Genomic DNA, 12,030 nt, shown 5'->3' on the forward strand with positions numbered 1-12,030 from the left:
TTTTCTCCCTGTAGACCTGTCTGCAGCCAGTCTGGGTGCAGCCAACCACCAAGTCAACAGGAGATGCCTCCTTATTAGGCAACCTTTATCTAGGTTACGGTATATAGATTCGCCTTCGAGGAGGGGAAAGCACTCTGCACGCGCTCAGGGGCCTCCCACCCAACGATGCCTTGTGGTTTACTGTGTCTTGGAAACGCGAGGTGGCGTTTGCTAGCTTGGAAAAAATAATGTGGGAGACGGGGAACAGAGTAAAAGCGAAGAGGCGATCTTTTAAAAGCCTGCTGGCGGCTGTTTGAGTCATTTCAGTCCCCCCTCCCCTTCGCACGCTCACTACCCCCGCCCTTTGCAAATTGTTGCAAGCTGCGCGCAACGTTCAGAGCGCTGTCTCTCTCTGTCTGTCTCCAGACTCCCCAAAAGCAGATCCATTTTTTCCCTTCCTCTTCCTGCTTTCTCTTCACCCATGGACCTCTTTTTTGCAGGAGAGAGACCAGGAGGGAAGCAGCGAGGCGCTCCTCTCCCCAAGCAGCGCGGGGAGACAACAATAGGAAATTGAAGAGGCCGGGGGAGGCGGAGGGAAGCGAAATTGACTAGCAACGAGACTGTGCTGGTGGCGAAGAGAAAAATAATAATTCCTCCTTTGCTGGACGCAAAAAGCGGCTGCTGTGTATAGGAGAGTTTTATGGAGCCGCCGGCTGGGAATCGCCCTAGTTCCGCCCGGAGAAGGAGATCAGGAAGACGGGATTATTATGGGCTTGCCAAGAAGACGCTGAGCTACTCCCGGGTGGTGTTGGCAGGGGTTGGAGCATCGCCAGGCTCGCTGGAGACCTGCTGCCGCGGCCGCTTTTCTTAACTGGGCAAAGCCAGGCAGCAAAGACTCTTGACAAGGCGTAAAAGAGGGAGAGCCCTTTCCTGAGCTGGATTTATAACCGCATGGCAAGCGACCAGTGAGTGACCCAGCGATCAGGGCAAGCGACCCTGAGTGGATTCCTCTCCTGCGCCTTTTCTCCTCAAACAGCCTTTGGGAACGATGAGCGGGAGATGATGATGTTGGATAGCCAGGTAAAGGACGCGCGCTTTTGCAAAGGCTAGAAAATAATAATCGTGATGGTAGAGGTGGAAGGGGCCCCAAAGGGGGCATCTAGTCCAACCCCCTGGTAATACTTTGCAGCGCAAGCGAAAGAGCAGCCACCCCCCACAAATGGGGGGGGGGATAATAGGCAGGTCTTCGCCCCCGAGAGTTTGCGATCTGGGGTTTGCCAGCAGGTGGAAAACGGACAGGTGGCTTATTTAGTCAGAACTGCTTCTTGTTGTTGTTGAAAGGAAACTGCCTTATATAGCTTAGTACTGTCTACACTGACTGGCAGCAGATCTCCAGGGGGTCTGTACCTGGAGGGGCTGGGGATTGAGCTCTACCTCTCTGCTATGACTTTCCCCCCTAAAAATGAATTAAGAAGCTTTTAAGAATGGCTCAGAATTAAAGGCTGAGTTAAATAGGGATATATCGAGGTGTCTTATACTAAATCAGCACAATCTATGCTGCCTGACACTAGCTCTGATTTCAGGCAGCAGTTATTGCCCAGCCTTACCTAGAGACAACAGGGATTGAACCCAGAGCCTTGTGCATGCAGACCAAGTGCTCTACCACTAAGCTTTGGCATTCCCCTCTAAAAAAGGAAGTAAGATTCCAGTCCTCATGATTCTGAATTTAAAGAAGGGCTGGGGAGCTGACTTCTGCTGAAGTCAGTCCATTGGCCCCTCTTGCTAAGTACTGCGTACACTGACTGGCAGCTGCTCTCCAGGGTTTCAGACAGGGACTCTCCCCCAGCCCTACCTGTGGATGCCACTGGGGATTGAACCTGGGCCCCTCTGCCACTGAACTACAGCCCTTCCACAGCTTATGCTGTGTGTGGCATCTAACAACATAACATAAATGAAAATGCTTTGGTCTCTGCCCCACAGTGCTTCAGTCTACAGTCGGCCCCGGATATACAGAAGCTGATTGAATCTTTTTATGAGGAAGACCTTATCAGTCACCTCCCTGCCTTATGTTTGATCTTCTTGGAAAGGGAGGAGCTAAGGTGGACCTTTGGCCTGATCCAGCACAAAAGCCCTTGTATTCTTACAGTATGATTAGAGAGGAGAAAGACAGGCTGACTGGTGGCTATATGAGCTATGCCAACAAAATAGAACGTCCATTTTCAGGAGCAGTTTGCCTTTCAGTACAAACCAAGGGTTAGGTGATCATGAAAGGCTATTCCTCCAAGTCCTTGGTCTTGAGCTCTGTGATGCTTCTGACTGGCTGGTCTCAGAGGGTTCCTGCCCCCCCCCCCCGCTCTAATCTAGGAAGACAATTCTCGAGTTGACTGTGGGTTGGGGGGGGGAGTGGAGACCAGATGAAACTAAAAAAAGATGTACATGAGCAAATGCAATTTCAGGACATTCTGTAAATGAATATATATACACAAGGGTTTCCACTCTGGATGTGGTGAAGATCACATGAATTAGAAGGGGAGGCTATCTCTGAGCATGTGTCGAGTGCTTCCCACTAACACAGCCTTTGCCAACCCTCCAGAAGTTTAGAACTGGAATTCTAAGCAGCCCTAGCCAGCACGCTGGTAGTTGTAGTGCAAAACTTCTAGAGGGTGTCTGGTTGGCAAAGAAGGTGGCATCCCTTCCCCCAAGTGTTCTTAGGAAAGCACATTACTTCCCCTCAATAATCCTGGGAACTGTAGTTCTTTAAGGCTGCTGGGAATTGTACCACTGTGAGGGGGTAAAAGCTACAGTTCCCAGGATTCTTGGTGTGTGTGTGTGTGTGATGTGTTTTTAAACATATTATGTTTGTTGCAACCTGCTTTTCAACAGGCCACACCAGTGGTTGAGTAGCTTCCTTGCATGTAGATTAAATCCTTGGCATCTCCAGGTAAGGCTGTGAGAGATCCCTACCTGAATCCCTGAGTCAGTATAGTACTGAGCTAGATGGACCTGTGGTCTGTCTCAGTAGAAGGCATATTCTTCTGTTCCTAGGCACCAGCTCCAGGACTTGTGGATTAATAATGCTGATGATATAATTATAGAATGCCTCTGAGCATGTGCCGTAGGCCTTCCCACACCAGATGTACTCATCTAAATTTGGGACTGGGCTTCCAGCCAGCTCTGAAGCCCTGGCACTTCTAGCTGTCCCCCACCCCTTCCAGTTAGCCCACAAAAAACATTTTGCGCAATGGGGTTGTTGATGCTTTTGTGGGTTTGCCAAATTATCACCTTCACCTCTGCCGAGAGGACATGCTCTTAGCTGTATTACGCCATCCCTGCTTTGCTAGGGGGTGAGGGAATTCAGCCTCAAGAATTTCATTTAATTCCCACCATGAGAGGGAACCAGGAGTTGCTTAGAAAGAAGAAGGTTACTTTCAGGAAACCTGTCTAACATGGTTTGAGATTCCTGTCATCCCTTCTCATGAATCCTTGCAGTGTTTGGAGGATGCTGGGGAAGTCACTTTTGTGGAGTGGGAAATTTGTGTCCCACCATGATCCTCAGCGACATAGGAAAAGAATATTCAATAATTTGGCCAGTTCAGGAGTATCCCGGAGCCTGAGATTTGAAACCTGAGATCTGGGGCGGCCCTGATGATGTCATGGGGGGAGGCCTCCTAGTGATGTCACAGGGGTGGGCTTTGGAGATGGAGGTTAATTGGGAGAGGAGAGCAGAGGAGAGGCACCCCAGTGTGTCCCTTCTATAATTTGCAGTCAGCTCCTGCTGGGCTGAAGCTTGCAAGTTGTATGCACTGTCGTCATCATTTTTATTGTCATTATTACTATTATTAAAGGCCACCTCGCATACCTGGAGATTCATGCCAATCAGTTGCTGCCTGGAGACGGCCAGGCAAACCGGGAGACTTTGCGTCAGACCTGGAGGTCTGACAACCCTAGTATGAAAGGATATTAACTTGTCTCTTACAGTTGGTCTGAGCAACCAGTGTTTCAGGAGCAGTAATGGTTTGTGCCTATTTGGCCTGGTGGGGCAGAAGGCAGCGACCCCAAGAAGTAGATGGGGCCAGAAATGAGTGGAGACAGGGCCAATGGCAAGTGGAGGCAGAGCCAACTAATTATGGTTTTGTTCCTATCCTCCTCACTAATGAGTTCTGCAAGAGCAACTAAGGAGGAGGAGGAGGAAGCTGGCAGTCTGTGCCACTTGCTGGACTGGTTGTAAGAAAGCAAGCCCATGCGGTCAGTCGGGTATACTTGCCCTGGACCTCAGAGGACTAAGCTGGCTGGGGCCCCCACCAGGGACCGGCCAATTTTTTGCTTGAGTTTATAACTTTATTCTAACAAGACTCCCACCTTGGGCCTCAGACAAGCTCTGCACAAGGCTGAGAGAGGATGTTTGGCTGAGGACAGACTGAAGTTCATAGGGCAGTGCCCATTTCTTCCTAATGGACCAGCCTCCACTGTTTGGCACAGCACTGGTACTGGAAATTCTCTCCCTCTTGCATATGTGTGTTACTCAATGCTCGCTCTGCACAAGCTCAGGTGCCCCTTCTGTTCAGTTCCAGGACAGTGTCATAGCTGGAGGACAAGCCTCTTTGGGATATTTTACTCTCGTTTTAAGCCTTACGTGACTTTAAGTAGCCGAAGGACCCAACACATTTTCCCAGCTGGCTGCTGGAAAACCCCCAATCAGAGCATGAAAGCAATATTCCGACTCAGATATCTGCCCCCCCAATGGTGCCATCAGGGAAGGATTGTGGGGTCCAGGGTCCAGAACTCCATGTGGCAAGGGAGATTCCACTTGGCGAAGGGCTGGTTTTTTCATATTTTGAAGCACAGAATTTTTACCATCTAAATAGCAACCCCTTCCATAATACCATTAAGTCCAGAACTGAAGACAACAAGAAGACGGCCACCAACCTGGATAGCTTTAAAATAGGATTAGACAAATTTGCAGAGGATAAGGCTAGCAATGGTGACTAAGCCCAGTTGCTATGTTCTACCTCCTCTTTTGAAGGCCGTAATACTTTGAATTGCCAGTTTCTGCAAACTGCAGGAGGTGAAGAGTTGCTGTTCTGCATGTGGCCTTCCTTTTGGGGTGTCTGGTTGGCCACTGTGAGAACGTGATGCTGGACTAGATGGGCCACTGGCCTTATCCTTCTTATGTCCAAACTATCCCACAGGTGCCCAGTATTTGGTATGTTAGAGAGATACTGCAGCTGTACCTGGAGGTTCCATTTAGCTATCGATTCTATTTCAGGAGAAAGGGGGTGCCATACTTGCTTTGATTTAAAGCCATACTGTGGAAATGAATTGGAAATGTTATATATATCCCCCCTTCCTTTTACCTTCCTTTATGGGTATCTCCTCTGTCTAAGAGGAGTATATTTAAAATAACCTTGGCAGGCTTATCAAGAAATATATCTCTTTCACATCCTGCCTCTTATGAAAACATCTGGCAGTGGGCATGAGAGTCTGCTTTCCTTTGCTCTGGTGTTTGGTCTAAGGAGGTGTTTGTTACAAAACCTTCACTTTATAGAAATACCAGAGTCTAGCCACAAGTTATCAACAGCCCTTATTCTGAAGGAAAGCAGCTGCCCTACTTGCCTTCGATGCAGATATGGTTGCCACAGGTGGGTCCAGACATTTAACTGTTGAACTGTTTCTGTGCTGCAGAAACAGATGGTGTTCTGATTTATATGATCTGCTGTTGTACAGTAATGCGGTTGTGTAGGTGGTTGTATGTGTGAAGAATCAGTTTCATTCTTTGTGTTTAAGTCTTGTGGTTTGACTACAAGTCATGAGATCTAAATGCACTTGATTTTATGGAAGTGTGGAGTGTTCAAGAAGGCTGGGGTTATGTCAGGTTTAAGGGACTGTGTGTAATGCAGAAGTGGAAGAAAGTCTTGATAGCCAACACAGACACACAAGTCTCAGAATGTGGTACAGTATTAGCATTCAGAGAACCTCAGCTTTCACTTGCAGGGAATCAAGTTTCTAGTTCTCATTTTATTTAGGATTCTGCCTTCTACTGAGTCAGACCATTGGTGCACGTAGCTCAGTATTTTCTACAATGACTCCATGTTTTTTGTACCTGGAGATGCCCTTGGGGGTTTAACCTCGGACCCTCTGCATGCACAACACTTCCCCAAATTAATTTATCTGTCAATTATAGTTCCCAACCCCCTCCCTTTCTCAGCTTTCTCTTTTAGGTCTGTAAAAATGGTCCTAGAATATTTTAAAGTAATCAGATATCCATTTATGTCCATGTTTTTTGAAAAATAGCTTTAATAGCTGTTAAAAACAGCCAAATTCTACCTTTCCTCCAAGGAGTTCATGGCATACAGGCTTCTCTCTTTATCCCTGCACAACAACCCTGTAAGGTAGGTTAGGCCTGGAGAGAGTGACTGGCTTAAGGCCACCCAGTGAGCTGCGTGGATGAGAAGGGATTTGAACCCCACTCTTCCAGGTCCTTCACCTCCACTAAGAAATGCTTGTGCTGGTAGTAGTAATAATAATAGCAGTAGTAGTAGTAGTAATAATAATAATAATAATAATAATTAATAATAACAATTTATACCCCACCCATCCGACTGGGTTTCCTCAGCCACTCTGGGCTGCTCCCAACAGATTAAAAACAGAATAAAACATCAAACATTAAAAAGTTCCCTAAACAGGGCTGCCTTCAGATGTCTTCTAAAAATTAAATAGTTGTTTATTTCCTTGACATCTGATGGAAGGGCACACAGGGTGGGCGCCACTACCGAGAAGGCCCTCTTCCTGGTTCCCTGTAACCTCACATCTCACAGTGAGGGAACCGCCAGAAGGCCCTTGGCACTGGACCTCAGTGTCCAACCTGAACGATGCGGGTGGAGATGCTCCTTCAGGTATACTGGGCCAAGGCTGTTTAGGGCTTTCAAGGTCAGCACCAACACTTTGAATTGTGCTCAGAAACGTACTGCGAGGCAATGTAGGTCTTTCAGGACCAGTGTTATATGGTCTCGGTGGCCACTCCCAGTCACCAGTCTAGCTGCTGCATTCTGGATTACTTGTACAGTAGTACCTCAGGTTAAGTACTTAATTCATTCCTGAGCTCCATTCTTAACCTGAAACTGTTCTTAACCTGAAGCACCACTTTAGCTAATGGGGCCTCCTGCTGTTGCCCCACCGCTGGAGCACGATTTCTGTTCTCATCCTGAAGCAAAGTTCTTAACCTGAGGTAATATTTCTGGGTTAGCGGAGTCTGTAACCTGAAGCGTATGTAACCTGAGGTACCACTGTAGTTTCTGGGTCACCTTCAAAGGTAGCTAGGGCTATGTCTGCTTAATTTTTTATTACGCATACAAGCCTTTGACCTTTTGCCAGCTCTGATCAGCACCACCCTCCCTGATCCAGGATTACGTCCCAATCAGCAATGAAATACGAGTTTCATTAAATGATTTTTTTTCCTTAGGGCAGGCTGCACCTGCCAAAATCCAGTCATGCAACAAGTGTGCAAAAGAGACCTTCCTCTCTGGCCATGCACAGTATGTATGTGTGCACTTTGTGTTGAATGCTTTGGACAATCCGTTCCCTTTGAGAGAAAGAGCTGGAGATTCTCTTGGAACAACTCCCAGGAATTATTCAGAGCCAGGAGTGGATAACTTTTGTAGGTTTATGGATGCTCCTGGACTCCAGCTCCCATCAGCCCCAGCCAGCATGGTCAACAGCCAGGAATGATGGGAGTTGGAGTCTAAAGATCACTAGAAGAACACAAGTTTCCCAGCCCTGATCTGCGAAACAGCCTGCAAGAGATGGAGGAATGCCTCTTATTTAAAAGAGGCATTCCCTCATAGGAGAAAGAGGGGGCAATGCCTCTCCTTATATTAGAGATGGGGAATCTGTGCCCCTCTATATAGTGTGGGACTCCAACTCCCATCAGTCCCCATCAGCATGGCCAACAGTCAGGGGACAATAGGAGTTGTAGTCCAGCAACATCTGGAGGCCTCCTCTAAGTTAGCGGTCTTCCACTATAGATCTCCAGCTGTTGTTGAACTGAAACCCACATCACCCCTGGCTGTTGGCTAAGCTGGGTCTGGATCAGGGGTCTGCAACCTTTAAGACAAAAAGAGCCACTTGGACCCGTTTCCGAAGAAAAAAAAACCTGGGAGCCGCAAAACCATTGCGACATTTAAAACAAATATATCTCCAGAGCCGCGATCTGACAGCGGGCGGGAAGGTGACGTCAGGACTAATGCACGCACCGCCCCCATGCAACGTCACAGCCAGTACAGTGCCCGCCACAGTGGGGAGTGTCGGGGCGCACAATGCGCCTCCTCCCCTCGCTAGTATCCGCCCCGGAGCCGCGGCAAAGGTGTAAAAGAGCCACATGCGGCTCCAGAGCCGCGGGTTGCAGACCCCTGGTCTGGATTATGAGATTTGTAATTCAACAACAGAGGGGGAAGAACACTGCTCCATGCAGAGGTCCTTGCTGCATTTCTGCCAGCCAGAAGGGGGAGCCTTCTGCTTTGTTTATATTAGGTTGTCCCTCCCTTCTCTTCTCACCAGGTTAAAGCAGTGAAGAGTCTTATGCCACTTCAGTAACTAACACATTGACTGTGTGGTGTAAGCTGTTTTGTGTTACAGTGATTTTGTATTCTTGCGTTCCCTCTCAAAACACTTCAGAATTCCAGGCAAGACTAGGCCTCTCACAGCTTACAGCTGAAGCTAAAGCAGAATTTCCCACCTAGATATTTTCAATTTGGCAAAATGTCACTGTTCTGATTTTGACCTGGGCTGGCCTTGGTTGCTTTATGTTGCCTAATTCTCCTCTCAAGCAAGGCTTCACACCCTGTGTTTCCACAAGAGTGGGGACGAGTTATTAAGGGAGGGGGGAGAAATCGAATTCAGTGCAACCTGATTTGTGCTTTCTGAATTGACACGAGAACCAAAACTCAGCCATCTTTAGAAATTCACACATATATGAATTTTACAATGCCGGTCTCCAACCAAAGAGTGTTTACAAAAATGCATATATTGGGGAGAAGTGACCATAAAAATGAATCTTTTAATGAAAATTGCATACGAATGTGCATTCTGTATGGGGAAATGGCTGCAAAAAAGTGTTATTGAATCAAAGCTACATACAAACATAGGTGTCTGTGTGTGTGTTAGGAGAAATTTGCACTAAAATGCTAATAAATTTCATGAGGATTTGGCCCTTTAAGCACCATGTTGCCTACCTCTAGTTGAGTGTTATAACTTCTGCTTGGTGTGCAGAACATTCCCTGTTCAACTTCCAGCATCTCCAGATCAGGTGGGCTCCTGCCTGAATGCCTGTCTGCTGGCAGTCTGTGTAGATGACACTGAACTAGATGGACCAATACGCTGACTCAGCAGAAGACAAGTTTCAGTGGGACTATTTAAATCAGCCTTCACTGTATAGTTGTTGTAAACTGCTCTGGGGTTGTTTTTTTTAATGAATAGTGGAATATAAATATTTCAGAATCATGAGGACTGGAATCTTGGATTTTAACTGTTTTACCTTTGGATCAGAGGTTCAGTGCCCAGGGAGGAGAGACTCCTTCCTGAAACCCTGGGGAGCTGCTGCCAGTCAGTGTAGACATGAAGGGACAGGCTACCCAAGCCTGAACTTAGTAGAGCTACCTAACTCAGGCCCCAATAACTCCCAAATTCCTTCTCCAATGACCCATTTTAGCTAATGGATCATAGACTATACTGAGCTAGGTGGACCAATGTTCTGATAAAGCATATTCCTGTGTAGTCATGACTTTAGTCCTGTTGATTTAAATGAGAACTCAGTGCAACTGATTTTGCCTGCAATAATAAAGCAGGGATAGGCAACGTGGTGCTCTCTAGATGTTGTTGGGACTACAACTCCCATCAGCCTCAGCAAGCACCATCAGTTGTTAGTGATGATGGAAGTAGTAGCCAAACAACATCTGGAGGGCACCACGTTGGCCATCCCTGCACTAAAGCAACTCCACACGTGACATCATGTGCAATCAAACGTCTTCACTGAGCTTTTGTTTTCTCTATTGAATCTTCTCCACATCCATTTTCTTTTGTCCTTCCTGCCTCGTGCACCGTTTGGCCAGCGGTCAAAGAAAATGTTTGTGCATGTGGGCTTGACGTCAAGGGTGACGGGCTGCATCCAGGATAAATTTCTTTTTTTCCAAAGGTTGCCGGGGGTGGGGGTGGGGTAAAAACACTTAACTGCAAAATAATACCAGCACCCTCTCTGCTGGATAATTTGATAAATGGGTTGACCTTCTAGACAGGACTGAGCTCACGAAAATGGACAATACTTTTTTCTTTTTAAGTTTCTTGTGATTTGTGCCTAGGAGGAGCTGGTTATCTTTCTGCCTGCATCTCAAGTCCCTCTTGGAACTGGGCCTCACCTGTTCCGCAGGATGTCTGGGGCTTATTTTCATTCTCTCAGTGGGAATGTCTGGACATCTTCATCTCAATTCTGTCAGTGCTGGAGACAGGAAATGGACATGATGAAGGTTGCCGTCTGACATCAAACTGTGCTGCCAGGCCTCATGAATTTGTTGAAGGATTAAATGGCAACGCTAAGCTGTGGTTTATTAAACCCCAAAGCAAACTTAATTCATGTTCTGTTCATGTGGCAGTTATGGGAACTACTCTCAGGCATAGTTCAGATATTCTGGGGCCACATTCACGCCACATGTTTATGGTGCTACAACGACACTTAAAAAAGTAATGGCTTCCCCTAAAGAATTCTGGGAACTTTAGTTTGTTTAGGGTGTTGAGCATTGGTAGGAGACTCCCCTATTCCCCCTCCTATTGCTATAATTCCCAGAGTTCCCAGGGAACAGGGATTGACTGTTAAATCACTCTGGAAATTATAGCATTGGAGGGGAATAGCGGAGTCTCCTACCAACTCTCAGCACCCTTAACAAACTATAGCTGCCATAATTAATTTGGGGAAGCTGAGACTGCTTAAAGTGGTATCATAGCACTTTAGATGTATGGTGTGAATGTGGCCTGAGCTAGTTTATTCCAAGTACTGCTACCATCTAGCATTAATCCATCTAACTTTCCATTGAAATTAGTGGGTTTACGTTACCTATGTTTGTTAATTTCAATGAGTCTACTAGCACTGGAGGACTAGCATTGGATATAGATCATAGTCTTCTCACTGACATATAGATTGTGTTCACATTCCCACTGACTCACCATGTTTCCAGTCCTGGGTTATTAATCTGTGTTCCCATGATATTATCCAAACTGCATATGTATCCTGTACTTTGTTATAAAATACAACTGTGTGTTGCATTGTTTTCTCAAGCCAGCTTCACACTTACTGCAGTCTTCAAGCCGTTCCTAATTCATCTTCAGCCAAGGTATGAACACCTTTGCAGAGGGTCAAGATATGCACACCCATCAAAGACCCTTGGTGTGTAGACAAATGGGGAAAATCTGACTCTAATGAAGACATGCTGATGTGAACAGCTTTGGGGGGTGGGGTGGAAGAAATCCAGTGGCGGGGTGGGGGTAGAATCTAACCCTGAATCAATTTCACTATGCTCTAATGTCGCAATGTGAACATGCTCCTAGTTTTCTGAGGGCTGTTCGATCACTGCAGTCATCTCCAGTAGCCACAAGTGGTTGAACATGGCTTGTTGTCCAGCTTTGTATGCATATGGAACACTCTTATACAGAGCCAGCCCATTGGTTCATCTAGCTCAATACTGTCAACATGGACTGGCAGTGGCTTTCAGGATTTCAGGCATGGTTCTATCTTGGCCCTATCTGAAGTTTGAACCTGCGACTATCTGCATAGCCCTTCGTCCCTCATTTGCTCCTTGGGAGAAGCCCTTTACTCTCCCAGTGTTGTGATGAGTGATCCAGGCCTGAACTATTTCCTTTGCAAATAGCAAGTGGCAATAACTTGAGAATGGCTCTGAGGGATTGGGTTGGAAAACGCCTTTCCCACCAAGGAGGACATTTCCCAATAGCTGTGACGCATTTGGCCATGGGTCATCTCTGGAGACCTGACCCTGAAGTGCCACTAAGTTT

At 46.8% G+C, this 12,030-nt stretch overlaps 1 protein-coding gene across 1 annotated transcript in view; it reads left to right on the plus strand.

Annotated features, from left to right (window-relative positions):
- The first annotated feature begins 349 nt into the window (after positions 1 to 349).
- The window catches only part of RALGDS (ral guanine nucleotide dissociation stimulator), a 94,576-nt gene continuing 82,895 nt past the window's right edge, over positions 350 to 12,030 (plus strand). Inside the window, exon 1 of the mRNA XM_081179198.1 lies at positions 350 to 1,059. Coding sequence (XP_081035324.1) covers positions 1,039 to 1,059 — 21 coding nt within the window. The 5' untranslated portion in view covers positions 350 to 1,038. The remainder of the gene's footprint in view (positions 1,060 to 12,030) is intronic.

The sequence above is a fragment of the Podarcis bocagei genome, assembly GCF_964188305.1.
Source record: "Podarcis bocagei genome assembly, chromosome: Z".
Lineage (NCBI taxonomy): Eukaryota > Metazoa > Chordata > Lepidosauria > Squamata > Lacertidae > Podarcis > Podarcis bocagei.